The 20596-nt window shown below is 44.6% G+C and overlaps 1 protein-coding gene across 7 annotated transcripts in view; it reads right to left on the minus strand.

Moving 5' to 3' along the window:
* Positions 1-20596, minus strand: part of CEP250 (centrosomal protein 250) — a 153221-nt gene that overhangs the window by 81888 nt on the left and 50737 nt on the right. For 6 of the 7 annotated variants that reach the window (XM_044985125.1, XM_044985126.1, XM_044985124.1 and 3 more), the window contains exons 7-12: positions 14275-14520; positions 12891-12987; positions 12272-12370; positions 7344-7505; positions 6763-6941; positions 6125-6307 (exon numbers count right to left, since the gene is read on the minus strand). In XM_044985125.1, coding sequence (XP_044841060.1) covers positions 6125-6307; positions 6763-6941; positions 7344-7505; positions 12272-12370; positions 12891-12987; positions 14275-14520 — 966 coding nt within the window. The remainder of the gene's footprint in view (positions 1-6124; positions 6308-6762; positions 6942-7343; positions 7506-12271; positions 12371-12890; positions 12988-14274; positions 14521-20596) is intronic. The other variant, XM_044985130.1, reaches the window with a different exon arrangement.

The raw sequence follows: 20596 nt of genomic DNA on the forward strand, positions 1-20596 counted from the left end.
TTATTGCTATCGATTTTATGTTGAAGGCACATGGGCCATATTTTTAAAAGTGGTCCCTAAAGATGCAAAGAGGTGTTTTTGAAAGTCCCACTAGGCACCAAGGTGCCTAACTCCCATTTAAGTCAATAGTAGTAAGATGCCAAGGCTTTTCTGAAATCCCACCAGGCATCTTTAGGCATGTAAATACCTTTAAAAACCTGGCCTTCAGATACTACAGTGATGGGTGGTGGTATAAAAGCCTTATGCAACTTGATGTTGTCAAGTGAAGCTGGTACGAAATAAAACCACATTATTCCCTTTCCCTCTTCCGTGGAGACAGTTCAAAGAAGAGCTACATGAATGATTTGTGGTCTGAAAAAATAATTTACAGTGAGAGACTAGAAGTTCAATCTACTTCATTTATCAAAAAGGGTAGGTTAAGAAGCTATTCAATCAGTCTATAAGTGACTACACCAGAGAAGCTATCAGATATTAGAGGGCTCTTCTGTCTAGCACTCAAAGGCAGAACAAAGTCCAACGACTGGACGCTGAAGTCAGTAAAATTCAAACTGGAAATGAGCAAATGTTTAACAGTGAGGGTAATTAGCCTCTGGAACACATTGCCAAGGGATGTGGTAAATTCTCCACCACTTGAAATCTTTAAAGTATGACTAGATGGCTTACTATAAGAGATATTCTAATTAAATTACAAGTTAATGCATTAAATGCAGGAAATACTGAGTGAAATTCTATAGCTTCTATGCAGAAGGTTACACTAGTTGATTATAATGGTCCTTCCTGGTCCTTACATCTGTAAATAACATAGCTTACTTGACAGAAGGCCTTGAAGGAGGCAAGCTGAGTTTAACAGCTATTACAAAGTTGTGGTCATAACTCCATAGTTGATCGCATTGGGTTTATAAAGAATAATCAAACCTGACTGCTTGTTTGAACAGAATTATAACACTAATGAGAGGAATGTAGACGTGATCTGTGGGGCCACTTGAGAATCAAGGTGTCGAAGGAGCACTCAAGGAAGACAAGGCCGTTGCAGAGAAGCTAAATGAATTTTCTGTATCAGTCTTCACTGCCAAAGACGTGAGGGAAATTCCCACACCTGAGCCATTCTTTTTAAGTGATATATCTGAAAACTGTCCCAGGTTAACATGTAAGTAGAGGAGGTTTTGGAACAAACAGTAGTAAGTCACCAGGACCAGATGGTATTCACCCAAGAGTTCTGAAGGAACTCAAATGTGAAACTGCAGAATTGCTAACTGTGGCATATAACCTATCACTTATGTCAACTTCTCTACCAAATGACTGGAGGAGAGCCAATATAACACTGATTTTTTAAAAAGGCTCCAGAGTAAATCCTGGCAATTACAGATGAGTAAACCTAACTTCAGTATCCGTGAAACTGATTGAAACTCTAGCAAAGAACAGAATCATCAGATACACAGATGAACACAATATGTTTGGGAAGAGTCAAAAAGCTTTTGCAGATGGAAATCTTGACTCACCAACTTATTGAAAATGTTTGAGGGAGTCAACAAGCATGTGGACAAGGGTGATCCAGGTGATATAGTGAATATGGCATTTCAGAAAGCTTTTGACAAGGTCCCTCACCAAACGCTCTTAAACAAAGTAAGCAGTCATAGGATAGGAGGAAAGGTCCTCTCATGGATCAGTAACTGATTAAAAGATAGGAAACAAAGGATAGGAATAAATGGTCAGTTTTCACAGTGGAGAGAGACACATAGGAGGTTCCATCAAGGATCTGTACTGGGACCTGTGCTGTTAAACATATTCATAAATGAACTGGAAAAGGGAGTAAACAGTGAGGTGGTAAAATCTGCAGATGACACAAAATTATTCAAGATAGTTAAGTCCAAAGCTGACTAAGAAGAATTACAAGGGGAAGTCAGTAAACCAGGTGACTGGGCAACAAAATGGCAGATGAAATTCAATGTTGATAAATGCAAAATAATCTACACTGGAAAACATAATCCCAACTATACATACAAAATGGCAGGATCTAAATGATCTGTTACCACTCAAGAATGAGATCATAGAGTCATTGTGGATAGCTCTCTGAAAATATCTGCTCAATGTGCAACAGCAGTCACAAAACGCTAACAGAATGTTAGGAACCATCAGGAAAGGGATAGACACAAATATCGTAATGCCACTATATAAATCCATGGTACACCCACACACTGAATACCATGTACAGTTCTGGTCGCCCCATCTCAAAAAAAGATATATTAGAATTGGAAAAGAAACAAAAAGGGCAATAAAATGATTAGAGGTATGGAACAGCTTCCATAAAAAAGAGATTAAAAAGACTAGGACTATTCATTTTAGAAAAGAGATGACTAAGTGGGGGATATAATAGAAGTCTATAAAATTATGGATGGAGAAAAAGTGTTATTTACCCTTTCACATATCAGAAGAACCAGGGTAACCCAATGAAATAAATAGGTAGAAAGTTCAAAATTAACATAAGGAAATACTTCTTCACACAACATACAGTAAACCTGTGGAACTCATTGCCAGGGGATGTTGTGGAAGTCAAAATTATAACTGGGTTTAAAAAAATTTACTAAGTTCATGAAGTATAGGTCCATAAATGACTATTAGCCAACCTGGTCAGGGACACAACCCCATGCTCTGGGTGTCCCTAAATCTCTGAGTGCCAGAAGCTGGGACTGGATGACAGGGGATGGATCACTCAATAACTGCCCTGTTCTGTTCATTCTTTCTGAGGCACCTGGCACTGGCCACTGTCAGAAGACAGTATACTGGGCTAGATGGACCATTGATCTGGCCCAGTATGGCCATTCTTATCGTCTATAGATTAATAATGAAAGTATTTGATACCGTGTCTCAGAATCTTAACTGAAAAAATGAGTTCTAATTAGCTTGCACAGAAACAATGTAATAAGCACTAAAAACTGTCCTTGGGAAGAGATCTAGTGGGATGCCTCAAGCATTGAGGTTAAGTACCAGTATGATGGGGGCAGTGCAATTTTGGGAGTCAGGGAGGGAACCCTTCTAGATTGATAGCATTCTCAAGCTGGTCCATGGTAGGAAATCCTAGTGCCCTTAATCAAGGATCAGCGGGGATTAAATAAATATTTGTCCAGAGGGTGAGCCTCAATAACCTCCAGATTAGCCTGATGACACGCTTGTAGGGCACGGGGGGACCTGTGAGCAGCACAACAGTTCACAAGGACAACCGCCTCGAGATCTGGGAATGGTCAGTCCTCTGTACATGTGTTATAACTGCTGCTGCTAAAGACCACAAGGAAACAGTGGGTCTTCTCACCAACAGAAGTTGGTCCAATAAAAGATTATTACCTCACTCACAGTGTCTCTCTAGAAAGAAAAATAAGACATTCATCTTAGGAAATATAGGCTAATATACAACAGGGAAATGATCAACAGGAGGCAAAAATCTGGGAAGCAGGAACACCAAAAACAAACTTAGTTAGACAGAAGTTTGCAACCTGATGTGGCTACAAAAAAGCCAACACAGAATTGGGTGTTACGGGGTACAGGCCCCTCACTGGCCAAGAAAAGGTTAAGGAACAGTTATTGGCTAAGGAGGCCTCTGTGCATAACAATGAAAATTCTCACTTTGTTCAGACCAGACATGATTTTTTTTAAAGGTTTGGTCTGGTTGTTTTCTTCAGTTATACTGTATTGAAAACTTAACATCTTTCCAAAATTTTAAGAGTGTCTAGCTTTGCTTTGGAAACCATAACACAAAGGTCTGACTCTTACAAGTTCTACAATTCTCAGGCACTCAGGCATCCATAAGAACTAATATTTGGGTAGCTTTGAAAAAATACCACTAAAAACCAAACCAACTTTATTAAAAGGTTTCGTTGAAAATTGAATGGTTGTGGTAGCTATTGCAGAAGAGAACTGAGTATGTATGAAAGGGTGCTGCAAAAATCAAGATATGTACCGACTAGTTCTGTAGAGATTACAGCTGCCAAAAGAATCTGTAGTACAGTGTGGAGATTTTAATATATTATGGAGATTATACTCTACGATAAAAAAGTGTAACTTTAGAAACATCAATGGAAGACTGATCTCTCTCGGAGAGTCCTATGAAGATTTCAACGTAGAGAGTATGGAATATTTATATATTATAATATAACAATATTTTTCTTATCTTGAACTTGTCCTGTAGCCCTAAATACTGCATTAAATTGTTTCAAAGTAAAATATTAGGCTTTTTTGGTAGAATTGTGAACGTGAAAACAAGGACATTCTCACAAGAACTGTTGCTAATGCACCTGTGAGTATGATTGCATAAACTTACCAAAAACCAAGTGCATTAAAGTTCAGAATTTAAATACCCAAAGTTGGAAACTCTAAGTTAAGGTTTCAGCTCAGACCTTAAACTCTGCCACTCCACCACCACCACCACCTGTCCATCCTCTGCCACTCCACCACCACCACCACCACCTGTCCATCCGCTGCCACTCCACCACCACCACCATCACCTGTCCATCCTCTGTCACTCCACCACCACCACCACCACCACCTGTCCATCCTCTGCCACTCCACCACCACCACCACCACCTGTCCATCCTCTGCCACTCCACCACCACCACCACCTGTCCATCCTCTGCCACTCCACCACCACCACCACCAGTCCATCCTCTGCCACTCCACCACCACCACCACCACCTGTCCATCCTCTGCCACTCCACCACCACCACCACCACCTGTCCATCCTCTGCCACTCCACCACCACCACCACCACCTGTCCATCCTCTGCCACTCCACCACCACCACCACCTGTCCATCCTCTGCCACTCCACCACCACCACCACCTGTCCATCCTCTGCCACTCCACCACCACCACCACCTGTCCATCCTCTGCCACTCCACCACCACCACCACCACCTGTCCATCCTCTGGAAATAGAGTAGAGTCCATGTCCCTTCATGTTCCCAACATTAGCCTGACACTACTGTCCTCCCCCCACATACTGGCTGGAGGCTGCTGTTCTGACCCTGACTTTAGCTCTACCTCCACCCACTTTACCCATGTGTTACATGATAGATCAACAGACTGGAATCAGGGGAGGATTTGGATTATTTCAATAGGATTCATCTATTATAATCTATTATCCACCATCTGTCATCAATACTGTTGAGCACAAGGTCATGCAAATTAGGACGCTGGCTGGTTGGTGGCATCTGAGTGGTTCTGCTCTTTTCAAACAGATCCAGTGAGGCAGTGCATTATTGAACAGGAAGGAGTGGCCACTGAAGTTGCACTACACATGTCACTCTGCAGTGTGGACTGCACCAGCTGGGCCAGATGTAACCTAGGTCTATTGATTTGGATATCATATAGCGCCTGTCCCAGTGATATCCAAGTGTAGCATAAAAATCCAGAACAAAAGGGCTGTTTCTCTCCATTCTTCTGGGCAAAAGAATGTAACTGGGTACATGCAGGACTGTTTAACACTTGGTAGTGCCAACACTTGTACAAAGCCAAGGACAGCAAGGCACAAAGGAACTGATTCCCTAGTGGCTTACACTAGTTTTTCATGGGTGTAACTCCACTGACTTTAGGGGAATTAATCTTGATTAACACTGGAGAGAAGAGAACCAGGCTCAGCAGGTTCCCACGAGCTGTCCCAAAAGCCCAGCGCTGCAGCAACCACTTCTTTCTGTGCATTTTTGCCTAGCATCGGCTGGCTGAGATGGGTGAGCCCAGGGAAAAGAGAGCAAAAATCAGGAGTAATCTCTTCAGGGAAGAACCATTTTCATGTCTCAGTCAGTAAGCAAAGACTGAAAAGAGTTAGACCCGCAGGGATGACCAAGTAAAAACCTTGCCCTCCAAGGACCAATAGTGGAATGAAGGGAGGAGGGGATGAGGGCACAAAGAAGATTAGTAATAATCTAATATCATGGAAATAAACGCCACCAACTGCACTAACCATCCTAACTCAGCCCCATGTTCCCTTTCCTGGTGCTTCCCTTCAGCTCCTAGCTTCCACTTCCAGGCCTGTGCAGCCACTCATCACTTCCACCTCCAGCACTCAGCCACCATTCCCAGCATGCTCCCACAGTGCCCCAACCCCTTGCCCTGTGGGAGGGATGACAGAAGAGCTCACAGGCGCTCCCTCTCCCGAAGGATCCTCTCCATCTCCAGCTGTTGCTCCTCCTTCTCCCCTTGAGCCAAATCTTCCTTCAGTTGTAGCTCAGTGTTGCTTCGGCGCAATCGCCAGGCCTCCTGCTCAGACACCTCCAGTTGCTGCTGCAGCTCTTCCCTGGCCTTCTCCAGGTTCACACGATCACTGCAAAGAGGCAAGGCCCAGTCAGCAGAATGAGGAGAATCACCAGTGAGGATGGAATGGGGTGGAGTTAGAAGTGCTTGCTGCATGTGAACCTCTTTTCCTCTCTTGGCAGCTGAGGTGGGGGAAAAGGGGCTGGGGAGGCTGTTGCTCTCACTCAGTGGGTAGCAGTGCTCGGCAGAGGGCCTCTCTACAACCTGGGGATGCAGGATGCACCTAGGCAGCTTAATTTAGGGGGGGCAGAGGTTGGACGGGACACACACTATACTCGGGCAGCTCTCCAAGTTCCTCAGGCAGCCTGGATATGGGGCGATGGATAGGAACATGAATTGCTGGTGACAGGGAAAGACTAACCTGAGAGGCAGAACCAGATTCACTCTGGAACAGGAGAGTTCTTAACCCCCAACACTCTGCTACTGAAGTCCCTATACGATGTGGAGGGAGGACATAGGGCTGACCTGCTGAGAGTTTCCACCAGGGACTGGAGGTGCTGCGTCTGGCTGGTGAGTGTCTTGCAGTTCTCTTCCAGCTGCTGGAGCCTCTGCCTCAGCATCTTACACTCCTCTTCCTGCTGCCTTTGCTGATGTTGCAGAGAATGGACAGAGTCCTGGCTGGCTGAAAGCTGCTCCCTTAGGGCCTGCCAGGGGAAGAGGCAGAATGAGTGCATGAGCAGAATGGGGCTGAGAAGATGGGCCCAGGCAGACCAGCTAGGAGGAGGCCAACAGTTAGGCCTGAGGGCAACAGTAGCTGAAGAGTGCAGGGAGATAGTTCAAACATGAGTCAGCTGGGAGAGTCAGATCATCTGAGGGCAAAAGATGTGATCCAGTGTGGGAGGGTGCTCAGGTGGGAGGGGGAATTACAGAGGAAGTTGGGGCAGAGAAAAGGCAGTCTCAGTGTGGAGAGAAGGATGGCTGGAGGGCAGGAGTAAGTGGAGGAGGAAAGGCTGGATGAGGCACATGCATTTGAGAGAGTGGGTTGGCAGTGGGGTTGGGGAAATTGCTGCCAGTGTAAAGAGAGTCCTGCACCAGATCCCTCTCACCTGTACTGCTTGGCACCTCCTTGACAATGCTTCATGCACCAGAACGAGGGCCCTTTCCATGTCACTGGAACTCAGCAGGGAGGAGAGGTTGCTGGATTCAGGATGCTGGGAGCTCTCAACCCATGAGATGCTGACTGCGTTGTCAGTATCGTCTAGCACTGCCTGAAACCCCAGACCAAGCTGTTACTCCTTCCCTCCTACCACTCACTCTTATTTACCTATTTCTCCCTCCTCCTCCATGCCACCCTGAAGTCAGAGGTTACAGGCTAACTGACTTAAGGCAATAGGGAAGATTGGTTCTGGTGGCCATGACCTCCTGCATTTCAGGTATGGGTGATTCCACAGAACAGGAGAAAAACCATGGGGCAGGAATGGATGTTATGTTTGTACTCCCTCTATTCTAGGCCTCTGGGGGCTTACTTAACCAGTGCTCAGTTTCTTATGGCCCTCAGGCACCGTTTCTGCCTCCTTTAAGGCTTCTTTATGCGGTCAGAGTGATATAAAAAGCTTTAATGTAACAGAATCAGGCCTCTAGTGACCAATAACCATGAAAAGTATTATTAAAACTCCCCAGAGGAGAAAGCAGCTGATGAATTCTGAAGAATATGATAATAGAAGAGCAACTGATCATAATTCCTCTGAAACAGTAGCATGAAAGGAGCAAGAATTGGCCAAAGAAGCTTCATGAGGGTCTATGCAAAGATCTGAGGTTAAAATTCCTGCCCTGGGAATAGAGAAAGGGAGGCAACCTAAGAGGAACAGTCAGTCAACTAAAGTTTGCAAGGAAAACCAGGGGCAGTCAAAAAGAATGAGTTAGTGTTACCAGCACATGCAAAGGAAACATGGAGGACTTATACAGATGTGCAGGGAAAGAAGAATTACTCATCAACACATCAGATTGACTGAAAAATACAAGTGAAAAGACATTTAAACTTAAATGGATTAAATGAACGAACAGACAGAACAATGATGACTCGCCTCTCACATCATGCATGTGGACCATGCAGCTAACACTAAGGTTGCCCAGTTAAAGGCCACAATCAGGAAAGGAAGTCCAGGAGGCATGTGGGTAAGGAATCCCAAACAGATCAAAGTTCTAAGACTTTGTCAAAGTGCTCTTGGGCAGGCAGCCAAGGAGCTAGTAACAAAGGGCTCTGGAAGGACCAGAAAAACGAGTGGTGTGTCACAGGGTCCCTGTGAGCAGACCAGGCCCAGCTTCCCGGTGTCAGAGCAGGTGGGCCCAATGAAAAGGGGAAGGGCTACACCTGGGGCTATAAAGACCTGTTAGAGGCCAGGACATGGAGGAGTGATTGGGGCAGGCTGTGCCTGGGGAGAGATTCCCCCCAGGAGTGGAGTTAACTCCTGTGGTGGGTCCCTGGAGCGGCTCCAGGCACCAGCGCAGCAAGCGCATGCCTGGGGCAGCAAGCTGTGGGGGGCGGCCTGCTGGTCGCTGTGAGGGCGGCAGTCAGGCAGGTTCAGCGGCAATTCGGCAGCAGGTAAGCGTGGGACCGGCAGATCACCCGCAGAAGCGCCGCCGAATCCACGTAACCAGTACCACCGAAGGCCGCCTGACTGCCGTGCTTGGGGTGGCAAAAAACACAGAGCCGCCCCTGCCTGGAGCAAGGGCCAGGTTCCCAGGAAGTAGGCCTGGAGCTGGTGTTCCAGAAAGGGAGCAGAGTGGGCTGGGACTGGGAAGTTGCAAATAGCAGGATTGTCAGAGATCCCTGGGAGTGGGGTCATGAAACCCTGTGACAAAAGGGTAAGCAAAGGGACTGTTTGTGTTTGTTTTATTTCCTTCTGTTTGTACAATAAATCTTAAAGGAGACAGGGCATGGCAGTATATGCTTGGAAGTTGGGGAGAAGCCCTGCCATGTCACATGGTGTTAAATTGAAGAGCCAGAAGCAATCAAGCTGCTGACAGAGTGACAGGAGAGGCCATGGCAAAAGGGAACACAGTGGAGTTGGGCTTCTAGGGCTTCTGAGATGGGCTGGGAGGAAGTTCTCTTTCACTTCCTGAATCCTGGAAGGGACTGCTCAGATGACCCTGTTAGGGCTGTGGCCCAGAATGAGAGCCAGTTACGTAGTGCTATATAGGGAGAAGAAAATAATGTCCCTCCTGACCCCTGCAGCAATCAGGCAAGGCCCTGAAGTAGGAGATTTGATTACTTTTATATGGGGAGTTCTAACTAGTGTTATTGGTCATAAAAAATAAATAGAGCCACCATATTTGATCTAGTAACCTCCAGTACCTCCAGGCAGACTTTGTTGTGTGAAGCACTATTTCCTTTCATTTGTTCTATACTCACTGCATCCTAACCTCAGCAAAGGACCCTCCCTTATTCTTCTGCCATGGGACAGTGAAAACTGATCTATCCTCTATAATCTGGATAACAATACTCAGCATTTCTTTAGTGATTTTCTTTTGGTGATCTCAAATAGCTTTATGAAGGAAGGCAAATGTTACTGCCACTTTACAGATGAGAGATGAAAGCCACAGTTTTCAAACCAGGGTGCCTCAATAAAGATAACCTAATTTTTCATTTAAATCATTTGAAAGCAGCACATACTCAGCTCTTCTCAAAAGCAGGCTACTTTCATTTAGGAGTCTTAGTATGAATTTAGGAAATTAACTTTAGGCACCCAACTCTGAGAATTCTGGCCAAAGTAACTTGGCCAAAGTCACAGAGTAAAGCAGAAATAGAATCTCTAGTTTCGAGCTGCAGTCTAGTTCCCTAGCCACTGGATACTCAGTCAGTTCCCTTCCTACACTTGTTCATCCAATCTAAATAATGCCAGTTTTTACAGTCAATTATTCATGAATCTACTCTGACCTCCTGCATACATAGGCCAGAGAATTTCATCCAATAATTCCTGCATCAGACCCATAATTTCTGGTTTTGGTACATCTGATCTTTTACAAAATACATCCTGATCTTGAATTAAAGATTTCAGGTGATGAAGAATCCATAACATGCCTGAGTAATTATAGCAGAGCAGAATCTGCACTATCGTAATGGCTGAGACTCACTGTTTAGCAGACTACTTTTCCACATAGTCTAAACGCCACATACTGAATCAGATTGTCCTGACATTTGCTGTGCTTCATGGGTGGGGTGAGTGGGCCAAATCTGGGGTCACTTGAGCAACACGTTCCTGAGAAAAAGCCGTGTGATATCAAAATCCTCTTTTTTTTCCCTGCCCACCACACACCTGGGTCTCAAACTATACCCAAACTGATATCACCTGTTCAGAGTTGATCCCAGCGAGCACACAGCCCCTTTCCCTTTGGGGAAGCAATACTGAAAGAGTCTGAGTGAAGTTGGGACCTCCACTATGAGTTAACCACAACTGACCAGTTAAAGAGAGAGAAATGTGCAGATGTAGTAAGGCTAAGGCTGTGTTGCCAACTGGGGGGGCCCAAAGTGACATGATGCGGCCACTGAACTTGAGCAGCACAGTGAGTTTGAGTCCTAAATTCATGCCTCTCTGAACTATTATTTCAGGCAGTATTCATCTCCATGGGGTATTCTCATCCACCCGAGAACATCTCATTGAGATCAATGGGGCATGTAACTCCTCTCTGAGCCTCCTCTGGCACATGCGTACGTGTAGAAACCCACGCCCACACACTACACACAGATCTGGGGTCGGGATTCTGGATCTCAACTCACCTTACTGCCCCTTCTTGTCTCATAAGAACAGCCATACTGGGTCAGACCAAAGGTCCATCTAGCCCAATATCCTGTCTTCCAACTGTGGCCAATGCCAGGTGCTTCAGAGGGAATGAATAGAACTGGTATCCATCCCCTGTTGGCCATTACTAGCTTCTAGCAAAAAGAGACTATGGATACCATCCCTGCCCATACTGGCTAATAGCCAGTGATGGACCTATCCAGCTATTACATGCACTCCTAAGACCCCATTACCTGCCCTCCTCTCCATGGGCCCTCTAAGCTTACCCGGGACATGTGGTAGCAAGGAAGAGGGTGGAGCTAGCTGACGGTGGCAGCCTTGGGGCAGTGAGGATGTGGGAAGGATGGTCAGAGAAATGGACGAGCTGGAGGGAAGGTTGGAGGCGTTGGAGCAGTGTGAAAGGCATAAGGGACCATCCAAAACTGTTTTTGAAAACCCAGTTTAATGACTAGCACTTTGAAGAGGGAGGGCTGGACTGGGCTGGGGAGGCAAAGAGATGAGATGAGATAATGCAGGAGCGGTGAAGGCATTAAAACACAGCCACTGCATTCTGTGGCCGGGGCAATTGTTGCCAAGGAGTCAGAGGCAGTGGAATGTGAGGATGCCAGTTTCCTTTTTTTTAACTAAGGAAACTAACTGTCCAAAAACATCATCAACACAGAGTTAAGGTTGCCCTTGTGCCCTTCAAAAATATGAAGAGAAGCTAAACTTAAACATCTGAAAACCAGGAAATGAAAGGTTAAGGATACATATTACTCCTGCAACACGTTGTGTGAATGGTGCATAGCATCCAGTCAGAAGCATCAGGTTTTGGCCACTACTGGATGCAGCGTGCTGGACTGCTCCTGTATGAAAATTACTAGTTTTCTTTTATTCCTTTATTCAGGAAGTTATTAAGGCAGAAGGATGAGCAAGTGTTTTAGCAAAGCCAGGATAAGGTTAAAAAAAATACTGGTAATGTTCCAAAAAACAAGGTAAGGTTCCAAAAAGACATGACTTGACTCCTATGTTCCTTCTCAGACAAAACTCCCAATGACTTCAATGTTTGCCTGAGTAAGGTCTAAGCAAAGTCTACAGGATCTGGCCCACAGTGAGAGGGAATTTACAGGCAAGTGAGATGTGAAAAGTTAGATTTTCCAAATCAAGAGCTCTTCTCAGATATATCGTGCACTTCCCATGCCTTTCCCAGATATTTCTGTAGCAGAATGGCTATATTGCCAGAACATGTTATTTACCTGAGTTATGTCTTTTAGCACCTGATGAAGGGAAAGGGTCTCTTCTTTGGCATTCTTGGTCAGTGAAGCTTTATATTCTACCGCCAACCGACTGGCCTCCTAGAAACAGAATACAGAAAGGATGAGTTGGAGCATTCCCATTTCCTCTAGCACTGACTTGCCACTGTGCCTCAGCTCCGAACTGAAGGGCCAGCTCTAGGGATGAAAGGGCACATTACTCTCCATGGCCCATTCAATCCTTATCTTCTCTGCTGAAACTAACAAGGACACCAACTTCAACAACTGATAACTCTGAATGAGACAGGCCAACAAATCATTCGGGATAAACTGAGAAGCTGTCACATGCTGACAGTCTTTGGTCACTGGTGACCTAACTGGATTACAAGTGCCTGAGGTGAAATGTTCTGTTACAAGCTCTCCGATGCTGGATTAGATGTGCACGCAGTTCCCCTGCCACTGCCCCGCCTTCAGTTGCCAACCACGAAATACACATTTAGACAAAGTGCCTTATGTTTCCATATATGGAGGAAGCCACAGCTCTTTGTGGTGAGGCTGGGAAAGAAAAAAAAGCTCAAACCCAGTAGCTGTTCGGTTGCTTTCCCACAGATTTCTCACACACCAGAATCTCCATCGTGTCACTAAGCGTCTTCACGGTCTTTTCTTTCTCCTCATTCTGCTTCTGGGACTGCGCCAGCAAGGCTGAGAGCTCCATCACCCTGAGAAGAAAAAGTCTGTGCAATATTCCAAAAGCTTAGCACACCATCAGCTGCATAGGAACTATGTCTGAACGTCTGTGCAGCACCTCCATGAGATACACCATAGAAGACTCAGCACAAAGGGAGGGGACAGAGGTGGCGTTATGCTACCTTTGGGCGTTCAGGATTCTGAGGTGCTCTGTGGTTCTGGTATGGTAAGTTACAGCAGCCCCATGGAGAGTTGACTACGGGCTGTGTCACAGCCCAGGAACCTTGTAACAGTGAGCACTGTGTAGATGCCCCCAACACGTCCCTGCACCTGAGCTTGCAAGGGGGCAGTATAACTGGCAGCCCTATGCAGCATCTGCACTGTGGGGATTCTCTCTCCAGCCCCTTGCAGCATAGATCTGGTTACCATAGCATTGCACTGGGGTGGGGGACAGAACTGGTCCCTTTATACTGCTCAGCATTTCTCTCCAACTACATTACAGTAGAACTTCAGAGTTACGAACACCTTGGGAATGGAGGTTGTTCGTAACTCTAAAATGTTTGTAACTCTGAACAAATCGTTATGGTTGTTCTTTCAAAAGTTTACAACTGAACACTGACTTAACACAGCTTTGAAACTTTACTATGCAAAATAAAAATGCTTTTAACCATCTTGCTTTAAATAAAACAAGCACAGAAACAGTTTCCTTGCTTTGTCAAATCTTTTCTTTAAACTTTCCCTTTATTCTTTTAGTAGTTTACATTTAACACAATTCTGTACTGTTTCCTTTTTTCTTTTTATGGTCTCTGCCGCTCCTTGACTGCATACTTCCGGTTCCAAATGAGTTGTGTGCTTAACCAGTTAGTACGTAACTCTGGAGTTCATAACTCTTAAGGTTCTATTGTAACTGAAAACCCAGCTCTGCCTCACACCCTCCAAGAAAACCCCGCTTTCCACACACACCATTACTTCCAGCTTCATCTCACTCAGAGACAGCGTGACCAGACAGCAAGTGTGAAAAATCAGGACAGGGGGTGGGGGGTAATAGGCACCTATATAAGATGAAGCCCCAAATATCGGAACTGTCCCTATAAAATCGGGACATCTGGTCACCCTACTCAGAGAGCCCATTTTCTTTACATTCAGGTGCCTCCCTGCCTATTTCTTTTTAAAGCCATCAGTAGATACCATTTCGAAAAACAAGCCTGGTACGAAGTGGCTGAGCTTTGAAGAAGAATGCAGATTGACTCCAAAGGCCTCTGTGATAAATGGTGAGAAACATTCCCCAAAGGTGTGTGGGTTTTTCAAGATTAATTTACCTGTCCTGAAGCTCCCCTTTCTCCATATCCCCTTTGACCTGCAAGCACATCACTTCTTGGGTTTTCTGGTATACTTCCTTTTCCAGCTCCTGAGCCCTGGCACAAAGCTGCTGTGTCTGATCCCTCGGGGCAGATCTTTCCAAAGTGTTTGGCTCCCAGTGCCGCGTACCAGAACTTAGATGGAAGCAGCTGACAAGTATTGATCCAGAAAGTCTTATCTGGTCTGCCTTCAGTGCTGACAAGTCCCTGAAGCAGAATAAAATAGTAAAATAGATCCTCAAGAACACTTTCATCTGCAAATTCACCTTTTAAACATGTCACAACATGACAATTACAACCCATTGTTGAGGATCAGTCGTAACATTTTCCAAAGATGTTCAGCCATCTCAGATGCTTAGAGGATCAGTGATCTGGTTTGTAATCAACTAAGGAAGAAGAAAGATGTTTCAGTGGTTACAGTGCTAGTCTGGGACTAGGGAAACCCAGCTTTAATTCCCAGCTATGCCACAGACTTCCTGTGTCTCAATTCCCCATCTGCAAAATGGTGATAAAGCACATCTCTACCTCACAGGAGTGTTGTAAAGAAAAATACATTAAAATTGTGAAACATTCAGACAGGGCCAGAGAAGTATCTAAGGGCTTGCGTACAATTTCTTTTTGCCCAATCCCCACTCCTCCAAAAAACCCAAACAAAACAAATACACACCTAAAAATCTGAATGCAAAAATCTTGCATTATTATAGCATAAAAGGTGATCTACACTAAAAATCAGGGAATCCCAAAAGCTAAGCTACTTCCTGAAGTATTGACTTTGCCTCATTATAGATACATAATTTTTTTCTAGTGTTGTTTCCTTTGTTGAAGCATTCCATGTGTGCACCATGCAAAGATTCATGGGAGAAACCTGAACTTTGGGAATTTTCTGGTTGAGTGCTTGATTTAGCAACTTTAATTTTTACACTGATACTAAGGGGCTTCTCCCCAATCTAACTTCCCTGTCGTGTAAGGAAAAGGTTGGAACTCTCAGGTTTCTGCAGCTCACAATTTCCAAAGGCTTGAGCAATGGCTTGTTCCTCAAATTCCAACTACAAAAGTGTTATAAGCTCCTTAGTTGGGAAACGTGGCAGGAAATGTATATTGATGTACTTGTCTCCAGCAGGGTGTAAAGCATGGTATGAGGCACAAGAGAAGCAGAGGAGGTTGTGAAAATACAGGTCTCCTGCCCCAAAATTAGATTGGCTGTGTGCAAGTAAAGGGATGAAGTTAAGTTGGGGCTAATTACAGGCATACAGTAAAGGTTGCCCAACACACCCTCTTGTAAGACCCTACTATAGTTAAGGTTAAGAACAGATTTCTGTTTAAAGGACTACTCTAAGTGTCCTAAAATCCACATATGGTTACTTCGATTGCCTTGACATCTGGGGGCAGAGAGGAGGGCTAGTGAACCAGATTTGGAGTCTGTTGTAATAATTGGAACCTAGCAGTCCTACTCCAATTATGAGCTTATTTGGTGGAAAATGGGTAAAGATATGTGAATTGTCTCAAGTTGGCTCATAAAATTGTTTCAAAAGAAAACTGGAAGGCTGAAGTACTTCACACAGCAAGGGTTTACTAATAACTAGTAAATCCAGCGGCCCTGATAATCTTCATCCTAGAATATTAAAGGAATTGGCGAGTGAAATTGCAAGCCCGTTAGCGATAATTTTTAACGAATCTCTAAACTCGGGGGTTGTACCGTTTGACTGGAGATTAGCTAATATAGTTCCTATTTTCAAGAAGGGGAAAAAAAGTGACCCGGGTAACTACAGGCTGTTAGTTTAACATCTGTAGTATGTAAAGTCATGGAAAAAATATTAAAGGAGAGAGTAGTTACGGACCTTGAGGTCATTGGCAATTGGGACAAATTACAACATGGTTTTACGAAAGGTAGATCGTGCCAAACCAACCTGATCTCCTTCTTTGAGAAAGTAACAGATTTTTTAGACAAGGGAAATGTGGTGGATCTAATATATCTTGATTTCAGTAAGGCGTTTGATACGGTACCACATGAAGAATTACTGGTTAAATTGGAAAAGATGGGGATCGAAATGAAAATCCAGAGGTGGATAAAGAACTGGTTAAAGGGGAGACTGCAGCGGGTCATATTGAAAGGTGATCTGTCGGGTTGGAGGGAGGTTACCAGTGGAGTTCCTCAAGGTTCGGTTTTGGGTCCGATCTTATTCAATCTATTTATCACTGACCTCGGAACCAAAAGTAAGAGTGGGCTGATAAAGTTTGCGGATGACACGAAGTTGGGAGGTATTGCCAATTCGGAGAAGGATCGGGATATCCTCCAGGGAGATTTGGATGACCTTGTAAACTGGAGTATTAGTAATAGGATGAAATTCAATAGTGAGAAGTGTAAGGTTATGCATTGAGGGATGATTAACAGGAATTTTAGTTATAAGCTGGGGACGCACCAGTTGGAAGTAACGGAAGAGGAGAAGGACCTCGGAGTCCTGGTTGATCGCAGGATGACTATGAGTCGGTAATGTGATGTGGCCGTTAAAAAAGCTAATGCGGTCTTGGGATGCATTAGGCGAGGTATTTCTAGTGGAGATAAGGAGGTGCTAGTCCCGTTATACAAGGCGTTGGTGAGACCTCATTTGGAGCACTGTGTGCAGTTTTGGTCTCCCATGTTTAAGAAGGATGAATTCAAACTGGAACGGGTACAAAGAAGGGCCACTAGAATGATCCGAGGAATGGAAAGCCTGTCGTATGAAAGGAGACTTGAGGAGCTCAGTTTGTTTTCCTTAACCAAAAGAAGGTTGAGAGGAGATATGATTGCTCTCTTTAAATATATCAGAGGGATAAATACCAGGGAGGGAGAGGAATTATTTCAGCTCAGTACTAATGTGGACACGAGAACAAATGGATATAAACTGGCAGTCGGGAAGTTTAGGCTTGAAATTAGATGAAGGTTTCTAACCATCAGGGGAGTGAAATTCTGGAACAGCCTACCGAGGGAAACAGTGGGGGCGAAGGACCTCTCTGGCTTTAAGATTAAGCTTGATAAGTTTATGGAGGGAATGGTTTGACAGGATAACGTGATTTAGTCAATAGGTCAATAACGTGCGACCACTGGTAATTAGTACCGAGGGTCAATGTTGGGATATTGAAAGTCTTTTTCCTGAGTGTCTGGCTGGAGAGTCTTGCCCGCATGCTCGGGGTTCAGCTGATCGCCATATTTGGGGTCGGGAAGGAATTTTCCTCCAGGGTAGATTGGCAGTGGCCCTGGAGGTTTTTCGCCTTCCTCTGCAGCATGGGGCAGGGGTCGCTTGCTGGAGGATTATCTGCTACTTGAAGTCTTTAAATCAGGATTTGGGGACTTCAACAGCTGAGTCAAGGGAGAGAATTATTTCAGGAGTGGGTGGGTCAGCTTTTGTGGCCTGCATCTTGCGGGAGGTCAGACTAGATGATCATAATGGTCCCTTCTGATCTTAAGTTCTATGATTCTATGATTCTATGAACATGCAAGGACTGTATCAAGATCATGCTTAGTAAACAAGAGGAGCGTAGGACCAGAAATCAATGGACCAAAATTGGTGCTTCAGAAATTAGGCCTAATTGGCAAACAAAATAATGAGAGGATGGGCTAGTCTACCCATCACTCCTTTCGGGGGTCCTTAAAAAGAGACTTGAGGTGAAAATTAGTGGACACTGACTGACTGAGAGGTGGGTGGACTGGAAGGAGTGAGCTTTACCATCATGGCTGCCACCGCCACTACTTCCTGGGATTCTAGGATACACATTTTCACCATTGGGCCTTCACTGTCCTGATTGTGGAGATATCCTGACCAGACTGGGCTAGAGAGAGGGACACAGTTGACATCACCACCTCCACCAGCTTTGGCTAAATCATGAATACCACCTGGGATGGGAGACTTTGTCACCCTTTCCCTCGTGTGTCTTGTTCATTCCCCACCTTATTTCTTCTATTCCCTTTTGCCTTCTGTTTAATAAGAGACTGGCTTAGCTGGCCAAGACTGTACATTTTGAACCACCACTTAAAGCCTGCGCCCAAGGAGTTGGCTAACAGCAATGCCTGAAACACTCTGATGCTTGTAAAAGTTTACCAGGTCTCTGAGTGGCTGATCAGAGCAATGCTTTCGCTAGTGTTTCTCCAGCAATGAGACTGCATATGAGAGTCACCATCAAAAAGACAGAAGCTGTTCTTTTCTTTCCCCTTTTGCGTGTGTTTGTCTGGTTTTCTCTTCAAGGAAGCACGATCCACCTTTAACAACAACTCCAGCCTATCTCAATTAACATTTTTCCCCGAAAGGAGAGTTACCACCATTTCTAATACCATCTTAGAGACTGTCAAACAGGGTTTTTTCTCCTTGTAAGGACTCTCTACAGTTAAAGGGGGAATGGAATAAAGCAGGGGTTCTCAAACTGGGGGTCTTGACCCCTCAGGGTGTCATAAGTTTTTATGTAGGGGGTTGAGAGCTATCAGCCTCCACCCCCAAACCCCACTTTGCCTCAAGCATTTATAATAGTGTTACATTAAAAACATATTTTTTATATATTTGGAAGGTCACACTCAGAGGTTTCCTTCGTGAAAAGCATCACCAATACAAAAGTTTGAGAACCACTAGAATAAAGGATAGTTAAAATGAAAACCTTACTTAATACTTTACACTTAATTGCTTTAACAGTTTTTCCTTTTTTTGGTATCTTTAATAAAGTTTAAAAGCATTTTTAAAGTTGTATTTGCTATGGTACTAAACAGACCAAGGTCTCGGCATTTGGAACTCCAAATTTTGTCAGTTAATGTTGTACAGTGATAGGATCAGGTTAATACTTTTGACGCTCTGGGTCCCTTTATTCTATAGAAGCTAACACAGCTGGTCATTTAACTAAGATACTGTGCACCCTGAACCTCCTCTCCCGCACCGCCCCAGCTTTTCCTAAGGTTGACAGATTCTACCAGACTTTTTTTGCCCAGAACTGTGGATCAAATATGGTTTCAATCCACAATAGTCTCAATTTCTCAACATATACTCCAGCTAGCGCATGGCATCCATTGCCCCTTGGGGAGAGCAAAACTTAACACAGTATCCACAAGAGAGTTGTTTGGCATGTGAGCCGTAGGGTTACACTGTGCATGCACAGAGTGGCCAAGAGGCTTTCAAGCCTGCCATTTATCACTGCAACTGGCTGACCCATCCCCTGTCATCCACTCCCAGCTTCTAGCAGTCAGAGGTTTCGGGACAACCAGAGCATGAGACTGCATTCCTGATCATCATTCCCTCTGAAGCATCTGGCACTAGCCACTGTCAGAAGACACGATATTGAGCTAGACGGACTATTGATTTGACCCATAATGGCCATTCTTACATTGTTAATGTTGCAGAGTTTCTGGCAGAAGTCAGTGTGTCCTGTGGGAAGTTGTCTGTCTGTGTGCTGACTGGTTTGAGAGTACTTTCCCATGGGTCCTGCTATTCCTTCAGTAACAGTGCCATAGAACTGGAAGGGACCTCGAGAGGTCATCTAGTCCAGTCCCCTGCACTCATGGCAGGACTAAGTATTATCTAGACCATCTCTGACAGGTGTTTGTCCAACCTGCTCTTAAAAATCCCCAATGATGGAGATTCCACAACCTCCCTAGGCAATTTATTCCAATGCTTAACCACTCTGACAGTTAGGGAGTTTTTCCTACTGTCCAACCTAAACCTCCCTTGCTGCAATTTAAGCCCATTGCTTCTTGTCCTGTCCTCAGAAGTTAACAAGAACAATTTTTACCTCTCCTCCTTGTAACAACCTTTGATGTACTTGAAAACTGTTATCATGTCCCCTCTCAGTCTTCTATTCTCTAGACTAAACAAACCCAATTTTTTTTCAATCTTCTCTCATAGGTCCTGTTTTCTAGACCCTTAATCATTTTTGTTGCTCTTCTCTGGACTTTCTCCAATTTGTCCACATCTTTCTGGAAATGTGGCGCCCAGAACTGGACATAATACTCCAGTTGAGGCCTAATCAGCATAGAGTAGTGCGGAAGAACTACTTTTCATGTCCTGCTTACAATACTCCTGCTAATATATCCCAGAATGCTGTTTGCTTTTTTTGCAACAGTGTTCCACTGTTAACTCATATTTAGCTTGTGATCCACTATGACCCCCCAGATCCCTTTCCGCGGTACTCCTTCCTAGGCAGTCATTTCCCATTTTGTATGTGTGCAACTGATTGTTCCTTCCTAAGTGGAGTACTTTGCGTTTGTCCTTATTGAATTTCATCCTATTTACTTCAGACCATTTCTCCAGGTTGTCCAGATCATTTTGAA

This window comes from Mauremys mutica, chromosome 13 (assembly GCF_020497125.1).
Source record: "Mauremys mutica isolate MM-2020 ecotype Southern chromosome 13, ASM2049712v1, whole genome shotgun sequence".
In the NCBI taxonomy this organism is placed as follows: Eukaryota; Metazoa; Chordata; order Testudines; family Geoemydidae; genus Mauremys; species Mauremys mutica.